Source organism: Notolepis coatsorum (assembly GCF_963971535.1).
Source record: "Notolepis coatsorum genome assembly, chromosome: 10".
Taxonomy (NCBI): domain Eukaryota; kingdom Metazoa; phylum Chordata; class Actinopteri; order Aulopiformes; family Paralepididae; genus Notolepis; species Notolepis coatsorum.
Genome location: NC_140174.1, coordinates 125,215,439 through 125,235,563, shown reverse-complemented (window position 1 = coordinate 125,235,563; position 20,125 = coordinate 125,215,439). Strand labels below are relative to the sequence as shown.

The 20,125-nt window shown below is 41.5% G+C and overlaps 1 protein-coding gene across 1 annotated transcript in view; it reads left to right on the top strand.

Annotated features, from left to right (window-relative positions):
* fem1c (fem-1 homolog c) overlaps positions 1–20,125 on the top strand; it is a gene marked incomplete at its 3' end in the record, with an annotated part of 40,844 nt that overhangs the window by 1,978 nt on the left and 18,741 nt on the right. The window contains exon 2 of the mRNA XM_084323593.1: positions 13,669–13,838. Within this exon, the coding sequence (XP_084179719.1) occupies positions 13,669–13,838 (170 nt within the window). The remainder of the gene's footprint in view (positions 1–13,668; positions 13,839–20,125) is intronic.

The window sequence follows — 20,125 nt, the reverse complement described above, 5'->3', positions numbered from 1 at the left end:
GAGTCCCAACCTTCATTTCTACCTCAGCAAAAACCAAATGGAGGGGCCTGCATTCATTGCCCATAAGGTGACTCGGATCTAACTACATGGCATGCATGCACCAGGGCTATTGATCTAACTACATGGCATGCACCAGGGCTATTGATCTAACTACATGGCATGCACCTGGGGCCTGGCTATTGATTTAACAGTTAACTACATGGCATGCACCAGGGCTATTGATCTAACTACATGGCATGCACCACGGCTATTGATCTAACGACATGGCATGCACCACGGCTATTGATCTAACTACATGGCATGCACCACGGCTATTGATCTAACTACATGGCTAGCCTCTTTCGGGTCTGTGATGCATGCCAACAGGGTTGGACGAGGGAATACACAGTCCCTTGTAACCTTCATAGGAAAATCCCACAATTAACTCTGTCTCGCCTTTCTCTATCAAAACCGCTCCGCATACAAGTAGCGCAGAGACATTTCAAAGGTACTCACAGTTTCACAAGGGTTTCGGACAAAAAAACGCGAGGGTTTGCTCGGCATTTTAAATAATTTTTATAAACTGCTTTGGGTGCCTGATGCGCATGCGCTGTCATCACAAATAAATATACAGCGATCACAGCGCATGCGCATCAGGCACCCAAAGCCGGAAATAAAGCAGTTTTGACCAGCTTATTTTTTATTTTATTTTTTAATATTTATTAGCAACGCAGAGCTTTCAAACCCTAGCGCTTGTCTGTCCGAAACCCTTGTGCACTTGTGAGTACCTTTGAAATTTCTCTGCGATACTTGTATGAGGAGCGTTTTGATAGAGAAAAGCGAGACAGTTAATTGTGGGATTTTTCTATGAAGGTATAAGGGGCTGTGTATTCACTCGTCCAACCCTGTTGGTGTGCATCGCAGACCCGAAAGGAGCTACTACACGGCATGCACCACGGCCTGCATGCAGACTGGTTAAAGACCTTTTAAAAGTTTTAATGCCAACCAAGGCCTGCATGCAGACTGGTTAAAAAGACCTTTTAACACCAACCAACAGACGGGGGCTAATCCACCACAAACGGCTCCATACAAATTCACTCATATGGTGCTAATGCATTATTACATTTACCTGGATTTCCTTGTGGAAGGTCTTCAGATGTCGTTTGAGATTAGTGGTGTTTGTACCCTTAACCCTTTAACTGCCGCACTACCGAACGGTTAACCCTTTCACTACAACCGTCTGTAGTGTGATAGTAAAGGGTTAACCTTCTGTAGTGTGGTAGTGAAAGGGTTAATTCGATAACCACATTTCTCCCCGGGCTGAGCAGGCTCCCCTTCTCCTCGTGTTTAACTTTTTTCAACAATACATTCTGTAGCTCCTTCGAGCTCTATATCTAAAGTATGCCCATCATTTATCAATAATGTGTAGAAAGTGTTCTATTTTCGTTCCTAAACACGGAATTTAGAATGTCTCTACGCACAGAAAAGTCGGGATTTATCAACTGTGCGTGCACAGGTCAGGTCGTATGCACACTCCGTGTTGATAAATATACCAATGTTCTTACTAGAGTTGTTCCGATACCGATACCAGTATCGGAAATGCCTCCGATACTGCCTAAAATGCTGGTATTGGTATCAGCGAGTACGCCGAAAGTCTAGCCTCCGATCCCATATGACGTAATTTAGAATAGAATAGATCTTTATTGTCATTGTTACAGTTGTTACAACGAAATTTAAAATGCAGCCCTAGGTGCTAGTAAAAATATAAAACACAGTCCTAAACACAGTATTAATATAAAAACAGGAGTAAGGCATAAATAACATTTAATAAAACAGGGGGGTATAAAATATAATTGCACTATCCCCTTAATGTTGTGTGTGCGTGGCGGGGGGGGGGTGCAAGGGAGACTGTTGTTTTAAAATTTAGCTGACAACACGTGCGGTATCCTCCTGCTGAGAGTGAGCATTATAAAACAAACGTGTTTTTAATCGACCGATTAATCGATCAATGCTGTTTGTCATTTTAACAGCAGATACTTTCTTAAATGCCATCGTCCTGACAGCAGTGTGACGGGGAGCTCTGATGTCTGATGCTTGCTGGTGTTATTAGCATTAGCTGAAGCGCTAGCTGAAAAGCTGGTTTTAGCTTAACATTACCTTGGCTAAAGTTGGGGCTATTCATAATCCAGCAATAATGGCTGCAGACCTGCAAGCAAAGTACAGCAAGTTGGCAAAGGAGTATTCCAAGGTAAATCACTTTTTCACCAGTAACGTTACTACATTATTTCCATCTAGCTCACGTTAACGTGGCTAACCTAAGTGTCGTCGCTGATCGACCTCTCGCACGCAATTAATGACATGTTGTGGACAGCCATAGTGGTGACAATGTTTTGCTTTTAGTGCCAAAGGATAAGAGTCTGAGGCAGAGTCTCAAAAGATAATGTTGAATATTTATTTTGCATCGAAAATCACAACATACACGCTACTACTAGCCAGAGCCTCTGCAGACTGGATGCGTGTACCACTTCCGCAACGGATTTGATTTCCGGGGTTGCTCTGATTGGCCGCCACGGCCACGTGAACGCCGCGGCCCCGCGGCAGCCCCAGACGCGGCAACGTCTGGCTGCTGTTTCACTGCCGCTTTCCAACGCCGCAGCAGTATTGTCGCGCCACATCGCCTGAGTGCAGAGCTGTTTAATCACTTGCCCCACTGCGTTACCAGTGGCGCGACGCTGGAGTTCACTTCGCCTTGCTGAATTAAAGAATGAATAAGTTAAACATGTCAATTCAGCAGTCAAAGTGTACTGTATAAATCTAACTTCATTAGACGGCCGACGTACGGCTTGTCCATTAATGGATATATAATGGATATTTTATTTATCTGCCACCGTGGTGTAATGGTTAGTCCTAATACCTCTCACGCGGACGACCCGCGTTCGAATCCCCCCTTCATTTTTTATTTTTTTTTGCAATGTAAATGCTTCAATCTGGCACACTTTGAGAGCTATATAAAGAATGACACCCTCAAGCGTGTATCAGGCGGTCATTCTTTATATAGCTCTCAAAGTGCATCAGATTGAAGCATTTACATTGCAAAAAAGGAAATATATGAAAAAGGGGGGATTCGAACGCGGGTCGTCCGCGTGAGAGGTATTAGGACTAACCATTACACCACGGTGGCAGATAAATAAAATATCCATTATATATCCATCCTACCTCAGTCGTAAAAAAAAATCCAAACTTCAAATAACTACAATTTCGACAGTTTTCGGCTTGCCATTGCTCCGACTGCTTTGTTGTTGAATCAAGTCAAATCCTAGGTAAGCATATATTGTGCGTGTGAACGTTGACATGAAAAGAAAAAAGGTAAAAAAAAAAATGTTTTCTTTCTCTCTCTCGGTATCTCACTTGAATCGATACTCGGTAGTACCAACGTGTTTTGGTTCGGTACCTCAAAAGTACCGAATTCGGTACCCATCCCTAATGGACACAAAGGGCCACAGAACTGTTCTGCACCATCAGATTATCTGTACATTGACCGAGTAGAATCTCTTTTCTATTCACATAACTGAATTCGTTGATTGATGGAGCTTTGACAGTTATACATGGGTACACATTATATTGCTCCGATGGGAAATGCCCGAGTGATCTCCAATCTCACGCTGAGAAGAATCCCAGGGTGGAGAGGACTTGAATGTGCACGGGATGGCATTGTTTCATGCTCTAATTTGTGTCCCGGGTAGCGGACTCTACTCTCTCTGCAAATAGACTGCCATATCCGTGACAAGTCTTCCGATAACGCAAGATTATCCATGCTGTTTATAGGGTTTGACAATAATTCCGCTCATGTCTCTTATTTTACAATGAATTACGGGTCCGAACACGTCAGTGTTGAAACTAATGTATGAACGTTTATTTCCGCGTCTGTTGCAGTCTTCATATTCTACCGCTTGGTGACATGTACGCACTGTCCGAGCTGTGCGTAGCCGTAGATATATGCACAATCTCAAGCACACGTTAATTTTGATAAATCCCACACTTTGCTTAGAAATTATCATACGCACGGTTTACGCACATATCTGTGCGTACACAGCATTGATAAATGAGGGCCCTGGTCTTCGTTTTCTTCCAAGCCCACTGCATTCGAGACCCTGTTGCCCCGCCATTGTCCCTCTGAGGTCTGAGCTATTTTGATATTGTAATGCCACCAGGGGAGGAAACTAACTTTTTGGCTTACCAGCCAACTGGCGAGTATCTGATTTTTTTTCACCAGCCAAACAGATTTTTTACCAGACAAAAAAAACGCTAATTGTGATAATTACTTCTTTGTATGTCAAGCCGCGTCAATGTTGTGTATGCATCTGGGTAGGCACACTGTGCCTTTAAGACAGCACGGTGGTCTTACGACAGTGCTGTGAAGTACCGTCAAGTGTTGTGGTAACGTCAGTTGGGTTGGTGTGCTGTTGTGCACAGTGCACTGGTTGAGCCTTTCGTGACTGCGATGTGCAAGCCAGGGGCTTTTGAGCATGAAATAAAATGTCTAACCTTACGTCGTAGTCTGGTGCTTTTTTGGAAACATTATAGTCATAACAGATACACCTAGCTGGCTGCTTTGAGCACACGGGGCTAACGTTAGCTAGCAAGCAGCTATAGCTAAAACGCTAACTAGAAGCTAACCACTGTATACAGTTCCAGTAGACTAACATTACACCTCTGTGATTTAAATGTGTCCTTAGTAACTTATACTCGAGGGTTGTACTAGGGTTGGATGCAGTTCCCCGTTGGTCAGTCTGTCTGTTTTCCATCTTCTGCTGTGTTTAACGTTATCTGTTTGCGAGTGCTCCTGATGGCTAGCCTAGTACCGCGGGACTTTTATTATTATATGTCCGCGGGTTGGCCAGTACTGCGCAAACGCTTATTAAACATTATATGTCCGCGGGTGGTCTTGTGCAGTGCTCTCGTGGCACTGTCAACTAGGCCTGCCACGATAACACATTTTGCTGGGCGATTAATTGCCCCCGAAAATATCGCGATAAGCGATATTATTGCGACCGGTTAGAGAATTTTTTTTTTGGAGAAATTTATTTCCCAAAACTTTTATTTTGAAGCCCACCGCTCCGTCTTTTCCGGTGTTTTAGACTTTTATTTTGAAGCCCACCGACCGGACCGGAAGTATTGTTGCGATTATCAGGTACTTTGGGTACCAGAAAAGTCACGTGAAACACTGCAGACCACTGATTGGTCAGAATAGAGACGCGTCTCTAGGATTTCATAAGCATTATGTTTGCAGCAGGCACAAGTGCAATAAACAAAGGATACAGTCACTGTGTATTCTGCCTCATTTATTGATTAAACAAAACCGACATCAACACAATTTGCCACCGAGCGGAGAGTTTAGTCTCGCAAAAAGATCGCTGACTTGTTAAGGCTTGTTGTTAGGTTAGGTGCTAATGTTGTGCTAGCGTTTTAGCATGGCTATCGTACATAGCGTGATCAATATAACTCGCTATTGATTGTTTGTATGAGTAACGTTAATGCTAGTAGAATAGACACAACGTGAGGTAATCACCATCCATTTTAAACCGGTTATTACCTAATGCTAACGTTAGCAAATAGACGCGACTGGTAACGTTAACGCTTGTAGAATAGACACAATGAGAGGTAACGTTAGCGTTAGCAGAATAGACACGAGGGTCTCGTTAATGTTGTTATTGATTGATTGATTGAAAACTGTGTTTACTCTGTTTGTATGAGTAACGTTAATGCTAGTAGAATAGACACAATGAGGGGTAACGTTAGCCCCACGGAGCTCCTGTGCTGTGCTCTGTAGTAAAGCCAGCGGCCCGCCTCCCAACACGGACAGTGACTGACAAGGGGCACTGGGTCCGCCTCATTAAAACAAACGCGCAAATAGCAATTAATCGCGCCCGTCAAAATCATTGCATTCATTTTAATTATCGCGGCAATTAATCGATTTATTGCTTATCGCGGCAGGCCTACTGTCAACTAAAGCGAACACTCAGAAGACGCGCACCGTTTTCCAGTGCAGTGATTGCAGAATGTTTTATTTTTTTGTATACTCGCCAGCAGGGGAGGAAACTAACTTTTTGGCTTACCAGCCAACTGGCGGGTATCTGATTTTTTTTACCAGCCAAACGTAAAAAATACTAGCATTTGGCCAGTAAAGTGGCCTAATTTCCTCCCCTGAATGCCACCTACGGGTCTTTCGACCTTTATCCCTGTCGGCTGAGGGAAAGAAATTAAGTGCTTGCGCTGCAGTGGTTGCACAGTGGTTGCACAGTCACAGCCGGAAACGGAAATGCTGAAATAATAACGTGAATTATTCTAAAAGTTATAATTATTTTGTCTCGTCTTATTTTAGTCAACCTAAATGAAGAGGGATTTCGTCATGGTTTTTGTTTCAAGTTTCTTTAATAGTTGTCATACAGAAGTACAGAATACTTTTATACAAAATGCTTCTTACTGTTACGCTCCAGAGACTGTGCAAGACAAGATAAGTATGAAATAGAATAACATAGTATAGCATGTAAATTAGAAGTAAAAAAATGAGGTCACAGTGTTCAGTATAGGCATATGTACAATGTTCGATGCAGAATAGACGTAACTGAGTTACCATATAATATACAATACTAGGGCTGGGCGATATAACGATAACGATAAATATCGCGATATATTTTAATAATCGATATCGAATATCGAAATTTAAAAAAAAATCGAAAAATCGTTTTCTTTTTTTTTCTTTTTAATTTTTTTTTACCTGCAACAGGGCAATTTTAAAACCAGAGACAGTGGACAGACTTGTCTTTCTTGCCTGCAACTTAAAGTAATGGCTTTGCTTGTCCAAATGACAATACTGACCAAATTCAGATTTCTTTTTCTCTTGTCCATTTATTTTGTTTGCTTTCTAATTTAAAATACATTTTGAAACCGTCTGTACACAGTAGGCTATGTGTGCTAGCAGAACTAGACTCCAGTCACGAGTCACAGTGCACATGTGCGGTGGTTTGTCCACCAAAAAAGCGCCAAAAGATCGAAAATAAACTAGCAGAGCCAGAACTGTTCAACTCCTCTGGAGCCACAGCCAGCAGAGAAGCCGGTTTACTTTAGCTTTTAAACCAGCTGCAGCCTGAGAACTGGAGTGTGAGGGGATGTAACACTAAAGATGGCGGCAATGACAAAGAATTGCTGCAAAATAAACATACATCTGTTGTTAAAAAAAAAAAAAAAAAAAAAAAAAATTTTTTAATTCTTTTTATACTTATAACAATTCGATAATTATCGATATCGAGAAATAAAATAAAATTATCATATCGTTATCGCGATATGATTTTTTTCCATATCGCCCAGCCCTATACAATACTATGCTGCGGTGTACTAATATACAATACTATATAGTGCAAGGCAGAAATGGGATGAGGTGCAATTTAGGTACAATTTACAGTAGGTGTACGAGTTGTAGTGCAAATCCTTTATCAATAAATATAAAGTGTGTTTGTGCAATCTAAAGTGTGGAGAGTGGGTGCTGCAGTGTGTTGTTTAAGTGAGTGTGTGCGTGGGTGTGTGTGCTGTGTGCATTTGATGGTTGTTGCATAGTGTTTATTGTTCGTTTAGCAGCCTGATGGCTAGGGTTGGGCACCGAAAACCGGTTCTAATAGGAACCGGTTCCTAACTTCCGGTTCTGGAACCGGAAGTAAAATATTTGAATTTCGATTCTAAATTTCGATTTTTTTTTTTTTTTTTTTTACTTTTTTTTTTTTTTTACTTTTTTTTTTTTTTTTTTTTTTTTACTTTAATACCCTAGTTACAGTACAGCAACCAAATTAAACTGTATCAAGTCAACTGAAAATGTGAATAGTATGATTTTCTTTTTGAAATAAAAAATAAATAAAAAATCTCCTTCGAAATAAGCTGTGACCTGTTTTGACCTGCACCTCAAAGAATCGGAATCGAGAATCGTTTAGAACAGGAATCGATATGGAGAATCGGAATCGGAACCGGAATCGTTCAAATCCAAACGATGCCCAACCCTACTGATGGCCTGGGGATAGAAGCTTCTTCTGAGTCTTTCTGTGCTCACCTTAAGACTCCGGTATCGCTTGCCTGACCGCAGCAGTTCAAAGAGGCAGTTGTTCGGGTGGCTCGAGTCCTTAATAATTCTCTTAGCCTTCCCCCTGCACCGCTTGTTGTAAATGTTCTGGAGTGTGGGAAGCCCCCCTCCAATTGTGCGTTCGGCTGAACGTGTCACTCTTTGTAGTCTGCTACGGTCTTTTGCAGTGCTATTCCCAAACCAGGAGGTGATGTTGCCAGTCAGGATGCTCTCTATTGTACATGAGCAGGGCTGTACGCTAAGCTTTTTCACTAGGGGCACAAAAAATATTTTTTAGGGGCACATTTTTAAATAACAATTTTACCATTATTTATATCGATTGTTTTTGATTTAAAAAATAAATAAATATTATTTTATATAATTTTTTTTTAATAAAATATATATATTATATAATCATACTTGTAGTTGTATTATCTGCGAGACATCGCCACCACGCAACAAGTCAAAATGCTCGCTATATGCAACCAGCTCCACTGTCTGTGTGTACTCGAGTAGCCTCCAGCTACGGCCAGGATTCTCCGGAGGTGCAGCTGGACCCTATACTGTAGCCTCCAGTAGAGCTGCCGCGATTACCGCATTACCGCGGTATCGCTGTTACATCACGGCCACCGCAGAGTAGGCTAAATACCGCGTCACCGCTGTTTTTTTATAATAATAATAATAATTTACCCTCCTCTCGTTGGGCTTGCGGCTCTGCAGATATACCCTACTCGTCTATCGAGGTTCCAAGCGACCCTATTGGGTACCAGAAAAGTCACGTGAAACATTGCAGACCACTGATTGGTCAGAAGAGAGACGCGTCACACGTTTTTACGTCCTGAATGTCAGTTCATCACAACAGCTAATAACGTTAGCTTTAACTCTCCGCCGGAGTGGACTATCATCGCTCTTCAGGAGTACTAAACGAGACATAATGATTTTACTGTCTGCAACCAATGTTATAATAAAAGCCCTTCGTTCTATACACTTGTCTGATTGAAAACTTTATTAACAGACCGCAGAATGGGACAACTCGGCACGCTCTGAGCAAAGAACGGAACTGAGATATGAATAGAGTATTGCTTGCTATGGTCCGGTAAATACGCTGATGTTATTGAACGCATAACTATATATTGTCAATGCCACAAAACGAATGCCTTTATTATAAAGTAGTAACTTTATAGTAATAATAATAAGAAAGGGTCGGGGGGGTGCCCGCGACACAGAGTGAACTGCGCATCCGTGTTTCACTTTCAATAACTAATGCGTGCTTGCCGAATCCCAAACAATATTCATGCTGCAAAGTCATCCTCTAAAGATAGACATTTAGACTAGAGGCAGGCTATATGCTATAAAGAGTAGACTACTACTAAAAAAAAAAAATGCATTCAAACTTTTTTTAATTTTGTGTGCGTGCGGTAAAAACCGCGGCGGTAGGAAATATTTTGCAAATTTGTGCGATAAGGAAATAATCAATACCGCGGCAGCTCTAGCCTCCAGCTACGGCCAGGATTCTCCGGCGCTGCAGCTGGACCCTATTGACTATATTCAGCGTGCCCTCAGCTCGAATACGCATCGAGTCAGTGTTATAAGACATTGATATCAGGAACTATCTGAACTATTTAGTTTAATGGGACGTTTCGTTTTGAACAGTAAGCTAACGCGAGCTATCATGCACTACTATAGACTTGCTGGAGCATTTGTTGATATCAGTAGCTAGCGGCTGGCAGGCTCACCGAGGTGACGTCCCAGTGTCCCACTAGAGCAGACCTGGGCATTGTACGGCCATCCGGCCCGCGGGATGATTCTGACCGGCCCGCGAAAGATTACATGATAATACAAATAAAATAAAATAAATATTTTTTTTTTAATATTTTTTTTGATTTTTTTTTTAACTTTTTTCTTTTCATGTCAACGTTCACACGCACAATATACGCTTAGGAGACATGCTCAGAAGATGTTGGTTCTCTTTGGATCCACCTACATATGTGAACAGACATTCTCAGTCATGACGTTTACCAAGTCCAGGTACAGATCCTCTCTCACTGATGAACATCTGGCAGCTGTGCTTCGCATCTCCACCTCAGACATGCAACCTGACTTTGATGGACTTGTTAAAGCTCAATAGAGACTGGATTTCTCACACTGAATGAAAAAAAAAAAGAACTGAAGAACACTAAAATGTGGAAATATAACAAGTGAAATGGGACACTTGATATTTTTTTTCTTTTTTTTGCACAGTTCTGAAAACATTAAATGTTTATAGGCATGTAAAGTAAAAAAGGCTACTGGGACACTTTCACAGTTGTGGGACACATGTTCACAGTTCAGTGACATGTCTTGTTTATTTTTGCTATAAGATAATGTGATGTCTTTAGAAAATCCTTGTTTCAATAGTATATGAAACTCAAAATGCCCTTTGTTATTAATGTTTCACATTTTGTTCATCATTTTGGAAATAAATTCTATTTGAATAAATGATATTTTTGAAAGCTAACCTCACCTTTTAATTGCCAAATAATAACATACACTCTTACCAGGGGTAAAACAATGCCATTTACTGCTTTTTATATAGAAATCAAATTTATATTATGCATAATTGAGTTTGGAATTTTGGCCCGGCCCCCCAACATATTTTCAGTTGCTCATTCGGCCCCCTGGGAAAAATAATTGCCCACCCCTGCACTAGAGACTAGTGTTTACAACAGCCACGGGTGCGCTGGAGGAGGAGGCGCAGCAGACGCCGCAGCTCTCTCCGTGTGTCTTGAGTTCAGTTCAGTTCGGCTCACTATAGGAGGTCAAACGCGTCGAAAATATGAAGCAATACTAACTTTACTTTTCTTCATAGCTAAATCAGACAGTCAGCCAGTCTATCAGAGTGAGTGCTCAGTCGATTGTTCCCGCTGATCATACCTGCTGAGTGCTCACTGCTCAGCTCGCGTGAGTGACGGCATCGCGTCATCACACGCCTTGGATAATTTAGGAGTGAAATGCGAATGCAAGGCTTGAAAGCACTACTCGCAAGCCCGCCCCCAGATAATATTTACCAATCGCAACGGCCAATTAAAGGGGCAATTCGCGACCATCTCGTCGCACTGTACAGCCCTGATGAGTAGAAGTTCCTAAGGATCTTCTGACTGACTTGGAACTTCCTTAGGCGCCTGAGGAAGTAGAGGCGTTGTCGTGCCTTCTTCACAACACTGTCAATGTGTGTGGTCCATGTCAAATCCTCGGATATGTGGGCTCCGAGGTACTTGAAACTGTTCACTCTCTCAACCGGTAAACTACCGGTTTTTGTGTCGTCTGTTGTAGTCAACGACATTGCATTCATTATTTAGTCACGTTAGTGTCACATGGTCTCCATATTTAGTCATCATTTTCGTTGACAAAATTAACACCACACTTGAGTGTTGAGACACTATAATATTGTGTAGTTGGGAGCTGCCTGGGAGGTGACCTCATCGCCCTCTCTTGACTAGACTGAGTCACTATAATATTGTGTAGTTGCAGTTGACCTCGCTTGCGTCCCAACCTAAGTATCCCTCTAAGTATCTTGAAAACGTTGACCCCGATCATCACTGTTGAAGAAGATTCAGTAGTACTAGCACCCATGGCTGACTGTCAACCTATATCCACCAAGTTTGAGCCAAATCGGATAAGATAAAGGCAAATTACGCTGTTGAGGACAGACTGACATGAGTGTCTATATTGAGTCTTAACTGCTGTCCATTACGAATTGAACAGCTAGCCCGCTTGTTTTATTAAGTCATGTTCGCTATTAACCCTTTCACTGCTACACTACCAAATGGTTAACCCTTTCACTGCGACGATACAGAAGGTTAACCCTTTTGCTGCCACACAACAAAGGGTAAACCCTTTCACTGCCACACTACAGAAGGTTAACCCTTTACTATCACACTACAGACGGTTAACCCTAACCCTAAATAATTTGTAGTAATAATAATGAAATAGTTCCCAGTGACTATGGAATAGTAATCTACTAGGGTGTAACGATTAGGGCTGTCTTAAATACTTCAAAGCTTTGTTCGATGACACAAGCTTCGAACATAAAAAAAAAAATAGAAGTTAAAAAAAAATTATATATAATTTTTTTTAATATATAAAAAAATAAAATTGCCTCCAAAATCTTGCGCCTCCATTCCAATGAAACGAAAGTAAGCGGCGCCTTCCCGCCTCCATTCCAATTAAACTAAAGTAAGCGGCGCCTCGACTCCACCTCTACAACAAGCATGTGGAGATTATCTGTGTTGAAAACAACAAGACATGTGCAGCAGACATGTCGACAAAGAAGCGAAGCAATGCCGTTTGTTATTTAAGACTATGTCGGACAGATTTGTGTTCATTGTGCTGCTTTTTTAAAGTGTTCCGACCCATATAAAAATATGTCTTAATAAAACGTGCTTAATTAAGTCGAATTCTGCCTTTGTCTCTATCAGTCGTACCACAGTACTGGCAAAACGGGAGGAGCCTACAGTAAAAACAAACGCCCTTCATCCCAATTCACACACACCGCATTTTTTTTTACCAAAAAAATATTATATTATCGGAGCTATCAATAACGTTATCGGGTTTATCGGCATGACGTCATAATTGCTGATATCGGCCTGATAATTATCGTGCATCCCTGTATTGTTTTTATTGACCTATAGTCTATTCATGCTGAGTGAGTTCCCCCAGCCACATTTGTGTATTACATTTTTTTTGGGGAATTAACTGAACATTTATCGAAAATGTATCTAATCGAATCGTGGTCAAATGAAGAGATTTCATGATGCATTGAATCGTTGCCTGAAGAATTGTAATCGAATCGTTGTGAGGTCGAATCGTTACACCTAGGGCTGGGCGATATAACGTTAACGATAAATATCGCGATATATTTTAATAATCGATATCGGAAAAAAATAATATATATATATGTTTTTGTGACCTGCAACAGGGCAGTTTTAAAACCAGAGCCAGTGGACAGACTTGTCTTTCTTGCCTGCAACTTAAAGTAATGGCTTTGCTTGTCCAAATGACAATACTGACCAAATTGAGATTTATTTTTCTCTTGTCCATTTATTTTGTTTGCTTTCTAATTTAAAATACAGTTTGAAACCGTCTGTACACAGTAGGCTATGTGTGCTAGCAGAGCTAGACTCCAGTCACGAGTCACATGTGCGGTGGTTTGTCCACCAAAAAAGTGCCAAAAGATAGAAAAGAAACTAGCAGAGCCAGAACTGTTCAACTCCGCTGGAGCCACAGCCAGCAGAGAAGCCGGTTTACTTTCGCTTTTAAACCAGCTGCAGCTTGAGAACTGGAGTGTGAGGGGATGTAACACTAAAGATGGCGGCAACGACAAAGAATTGCTGCAAAATAAACACATCTGTTTTTTTTTTATATATATATATATACTTATACAAATTTCTATAATTATTGATATAGAGTGATATGATAACATTATCATATTGTTATCGCGATATGATTTTTTGCCATATCACCCAGCCCTAGTTACACCCCTATAATCTAGTGATGCACTGGATGACCTCTGACCTCCCCCCCCCCCCCCCCCCCCCCTGCAGGCAACACAGCGCTCCACGACTGTGCAGAGTCGGGCAGCCTGGAGATCATGCGGATGCTGCTGCAGTACGGAGCCTCCATGGAGCGGGACGGCTACGGCATGACTCCCCTGCTCTCCGCCTCAGTCACTGGACACACTAACATCGTGGACTACCTGACCTCGCACCAGCAGGTCAGCGGCACTGTGGAAATAAGAGTGGTGGATGGGACGGTGATGTGTTTGTTTGTTTATTAACACATTGGTTGCCAGCCGCAGCCGGATATGACTATTTATCGCTTGGATGCCAGCACGTTAATCAATGGGAGGATGAGCACATTTGCGAGCGATTAAACTATATCTTAAATTATGGCTATGTGTAGGGATGGGAATTGATGAGATTTTATCGATACGATTCTATTATCAATTTTGCTTATCGCTACGATTCTTTATCGATTCCTGATTATTTATCATTTAAATAAATAAATTGGAAATGCAACAGAACTAAGCTGGTTAGAATAACAACAGGCAACTTGACATTTCTGATTGTCATTTATTGTTGGGCCCCCATGTCAAAATAAAATAATTTTTTTTAACTATACACTATAAAATAATGTACCTATTTTTTTTATTCTTAAACTAATTTAATCTATTGAATAACTACCTGTTCAATGCAACTACAGTCAATAGTTGCATTCAACTGGTCGTTATTCCTCTGTCTTTCAGAAGACCAGCACACACACACACAGACCGCTCCTCCCCCGCTAGCCCCCACCCTCTTCTAGTCGGCCTGCTGTTCTCTCTCTCTCTCTGTGTGTTTGTGTATATGCGGACCAGCGTGTATGGAGCAAGGTTTAGTTAGCGTTAGCTCCGCGCGGTGTTGTGGAAATAAAAGTCGCCACAAACCCTTGGTAATGCATGAAATAAATATAGCTTTGGATACAGAGTCTTCACAGTTTAAAAGTGATTTATTATTATATTCTGCAGAATACAAATGGTGACAAGTCAAGGCAGAGCACATCAAATGCTCTACCCTGAGTTGCACAATTGAATGAACATTTTAATACAGTTTATATAGAGTAAAAGTGGGCAAGGATGATATGATATTGTTTCATCCAATCACATAGATGATAGCGGTATTTATCCAATCCAATACATGCACGTTAAGGAAGTCCCATCTAAGGGAAAGCAGTGGTGTAATGTTTACACAGGGCCAATACAGGGCCAGGGGGGTACAAGTGAAGTGTGCCATGTCATCTTGAGGTCATGATGACAAAGGCAGTGACAATAGTGGTATGATTCTGAGGAAGGGCAGACAGGGTTTATAGAAATTACTTCGGGGCACATGATAACACGAAGGTGGGGGGGTAGTAGTGGTGTACAAGTTGGAGCCAGTCAGCTTGTGCAAACAATGGCTTGTTTGCATAAGCGAACCTTTGCACTAGGTTTTGGGACAGACACGGAGTGTTTATGGTCTGAAATGAAATATATCTAATTGTGAATTTTGTACATTATAAATGAGATATCATACATAAATAATTTTCCCTCACAGCGGCTAACGCTAGTTTTCCCCCGAATTAAATGAATGACTAGGTTGCAAAGCATAGTAGTTTTCACTGCACATAGAAGCAGTCAAACAGCGGGATCATTTCGGGAGCATATGACCAAAACCCAGGCAATTTCGAGCCCTTAAGGAATCAAATAGTCTGCTCTATGGCTGCATGCTAACGTTATTGTTTTTAAATGCGCAACGGTCGGGAAAACATGGCAGCGATAAGAGGAAGCGATCGTCACGGAGGCATGCGATTCCAGGATTTGGACAATTAGGAACCCGATTCCCATCCCTAGCTATTAGGGCTGCAACGATTAAATCGGTGACGAGAAATTGTTGCGTCGATTAGCTTTTTTTTTTAACTACTTTTTTTGCACTACCTATCTTTGTGAAAGTGGCTTCTCAGCTCTGGTCCAGCCAGTTGAAGACTTCTTAGCTTAACATAACAGCCCGACCGTAAGTTTGGGGGAACTAATAACTGGGGATGTTGTTTGGTCCTGACAAGAGTCTCAAAGCAACTCTGAGGTCATGCTCAATGTCCAATCTGTTCCTCTGCTCTGTCTTCAGCTGGACCAGAGCTGAGAAGCCACTTTCACAAAGATAGGTAGTGCAAAAAAACAAAACAGCAGCCTGTGTTACTCTCTCTTAGAGCCATATGAAATCCGTTTTATTTTTTTCCAAATTCCAAATTCCATTTTATTTTTTTCCAAATTCCGTTTTTTCCGTTAATATTTCAGAATTCTGTATTTTGCTTTGTACGCTCATTTTACCATCAGAAATAGTGTCTAATAAGAGGGAATGAATAAATGTCCACAATTTAATAAGATATAACAGTCCATTTAATAGGGCTGTCTTAAATACTTTGAAGCTTCGAAGCTTCGTTCAATGGGCATGGGATTCGAATATGAAATAAAATTTGATTATTATAAAAAAAAATATATATATATATATATTTTTGCAAAATCAACTCTGCCTCTCTTTGTTAACTACAACAAGCAATGCTGTCTGTTATTTAAGATGAGGTCGGACTCGGCACTGACAGATTTGTGTTCATTGTGCTGCTTTTATAAAGCCTCAAATGACTGCTTACAATATTTCATGAAAGCAAAGTGTTTTGTTTGTCTAAGATTTTAAAAGGTTTAAACTTTACAGCACTGACAAAGTTGAACAAAGTGCTGTAAAAGTCCCACAACATAAAAAAAAGAGATTTTTTTTAATTTTTTTTATAGTGGATTCCATTTTTATTGCTCAATTCCGCGATTCCGTGATTGCGGATTCCATATGGCTCTACTCTCTGTTGGGACAGCAGCCTGTGTTTTACTCTCTCTGTTGGGACAGCAGCCTGTGTGTTACTCTCTGTTGGGAAAAAAAAAAAAAAAAAAAAAAAATCTAACCCCGACTAACCTTAATGTCATGCACTTGTCCTAATAAACTAACCTACACTGTAACACGCAACACTTTGATGAACATTGTTACTCAGCTGATAGAGTTATACCCTTCTTGCTGTCTTGTCGCACAGAACTTGTAAGTCGCTTTGGATAAAAGCGTCAGCTAAATGACTAAATGTAAATGTAAATGTAAATGTGTTACTCTCTCTGTTGGGACAGCAGCCTGTGTGTTACTCTCTTTTGGGACAGCAGCCTGTGTGTTACTCTCTGTTGGGACAGCAGCCTGTGTGTTACTCTCTGTTGGGACAGCAGCCTGTGTGTTACTCTCTCTGTTGGGACAGCAGCCTGTGTGTTACTCTCTCTGTTGGGACAGCAGCCTGTGTGTTACTCTCTCTGTTGGGACAGCAGCCTGTGTGTTACTCTCTGTTGGGACAGCAGCCTGTGTGTTACTCTCTCTGTTGGGACAGCAGCCTGTGTGTTACTCTCTCTGTTGGGACAGCAGCCTGTGTGTTACTCTCTCTGTTGGGACAGCAGCCTGTGTGTTACTCTCTGTTGGGACAGCAGCCTGTGTGTTACTCTCTCTGTTGGGACAGCAGCCTGTGTGTTACTCTCTCTGTTGGGACATCAGCCTAGGGGTGGACTGTATGGTCTAAAATGTATATCACGGTATAATTTGAAGCATAGACGGTAACGGTATATATCACGGTATCAGTGTTTCCGTTAGAATATTTTTTTTTGCCTGATAGGCAGGCTATATAAAGAATGACATCCTCAAGGCATGTAGATTTATAATATTTTAACTTAAAACTAGGCTACTTTTGCGTATACAGTCATTATATTCCAAATAAAATAAGTCCCGAGTCGAAACTCCGTGCTGCTCCCAACGGTATGCAACTGCAGAGCCGCAGAGTAGGGGCGCTTTCAGGTCCGGTCACAGGCCCGCTCAACAGCGCCCCCCACCCAACGGCTGAATTGCCAATGGCTGAATTGGAGTATTGCACTGTGCAATACACTTTATTTACCTTTATGCTTCTGCAAAATCAACGCGCAGCCTATGTAACAACCCCGTACGTAGCTAGGTTCCCTAGATAGATGACGCTTCCCTTCTCAACCAACCCATTGATAACAGGCAGAAGAATAAGCATCGTTTTTACTTCCGGGCGGGGGGTTTCAAAATAAAAGAGCGAGTCTAAAAGCACCGTAAATACGTTTATTTTTTACAATATCTAACGTTACACGAACCTAAACTAATCTAAAGTTAGTTTAGGTTCGTGTTAACGTTAGATATGTACAAAATAAACGTATTTCCGGTGCTTTTAGTCGTCGCTCTTTTATTTTGAAATCCCCCGACCGGAAGTATTATAGTGTCTGTTGCTAGCAGCTTAACTTTTGTCAGCCGGTTCTGTGCTTCAACGTAACTTCATTAGTTTCCAATGGAGAGGAGAGAAAGACCGGCTCACATGCAGCTCAAACTACCTGTTGGAATAAATTAATTGATTGATGTTTAACTTGTCCCTGTGTGTGTCCAGTCATTTCGACTAGCAAACGTTGTATTTAACATTACCTCAGGATACCATTGTATTTAGTTGGTTAGCTATGTAGCTAATGTGGATAGCATTTTGAATATCACCAATGCTAGCTGGCTGGCTACAGCTTTATTTACTAAATTATGGAGGCTTTTTAATCGTCAAGGTAAGAGAGGATTTGTCATGATCAACTGAAGGCGTATGCTATGGAACAATATGTGCTTGGGTTTTCAGAAAAAGGCCAGTTATGACGCTAATTATTTAGCTAATATTGATAGCATAGCTTGCTGCCTACAACAATGGAGGATGGTATTCTCTGCGGGACCAATATTATTCTATGACAGCCCCGCCCCCATTCGCTAACCAACCAATCACTGCTACGCAATATCAACGCAACGGTTGTTTAGATTAGATTGGAGACCGGTACGCAACGTCCAAGCAACACCGTCTACAAGACCCTCTGCAACAACCGTGTTGAAATCGCGCTGATGTTGTGTTGAAGTTGCTTTGAAGTTGCTGTAGCATGTAGAGGCCTTTACTGTCTGTTGGGACAGCAGCCTGTGTGTTACCGTCTGTTGGGACAGCAGCCTGTGTGTTACTGTCTGTTGGGACAGCAGCCTGTGTGTTACTCTCTGTTGGGACAGCAGCCTTTGTGTTACTCTCAGGGCTCTACAGTGCGACCAAATTGCTCGCATATGCCCCTAAAAATATGTGTGCGAACCGTAAAAATCAATTACGCGCACGCTGTGCGAGTACAGATTACAGCCTCGTCTTTTTTTTCCTCCGCCGCGAGAATCGTTAAAAAACTACAAGTCCCACATTGCACTCAAGCCAACGGTCCAATCACAGTAGAGTGACGTGACTGGTTTCATGATAAAGAAAGCAAATGACCAATCGGAAGCTCTCATTTGGCTTGTTTACTTCCTGAAACGCCACCATTGCGATATGCGAGAGTTTCCCGAGACATGTAACTTCTAGTCTTACCAATAGCAATATATTTTAGAACACCTAGATTTAGCGATAGCAATAGTAATATAACGTTAATGCAACAAAACGAATGCCGTGCTTTGTTAATCATAACGTTGATGCAGTAGCGTATGCCGTTGTGTTGACTGTAACGGACATGATAACAACATAACACTGTGTACACATTCAAATTGCGATAATCGATTCTAACATTTTCAAATCGATGCAGTTGAATTTTCCCCTTAGGATCGATGCATTGTTACACCCCTACACAAAAGTAACTGCTGGCCCACTGTGTATGTGTGTACAGCTAACTTGGCTAGCGTTATGAACAGCAGAGGTGGGCAATAGGGTCCAGCTGCAGCGCCGGACGGCCGGAGTGCAAGCGGTGTGACGTAATTGGCAGACTCGACTGTCAATCAATGGTCTACCTGACACGCAAACTCATAAACAATGTTTCTGTACTGGAGGTGTACAGTATTTCAATAGGCAACCCTGAAAGGATTATTTCTCTAGAAGAGCAACACAGCCAAAACATAGGCATTGTATGCATAAAAGGGGCAAAAGCTAAAGTTAAGTGACTGTTACTTTTGTAGCAGTAGTTTGATTTGATAGTTTATTTGATAGGGACAGCACATGTTAATGAACATCAAGTACAAAATACAAAATGTAAACATGCAGGGTTGTAGCTAGAGCTAATTTACACACATGCACGCACAGTACAAATATACATTTATTTAAAAAAAAAAAAAAAAAACTCTTTTACTTGGAAATATTTTCACTGTGCTCCTAAATATTTTTGGGTGCTCCTAAATTTCTTTGTGTGCTCCTAACTTTTTTCATTTAGGAGCACCTGTGCCCCTAGTGAAAAAGGTTAGCGTAGAGCCCTGACTCTCTGTTGGCACAGCAGCCTGTGTTACTCTCTCTGTTGGGACAGCAGCCTGTGTGTTACTCTCTGTTGGGACAGCAGCCTGTGTGTTACTCTCTGTTGGGAGTGGACAGCAGCCTGTGTGTTAAGGCCTCTGCATGCTACAGAAACTTCAGAGCAAC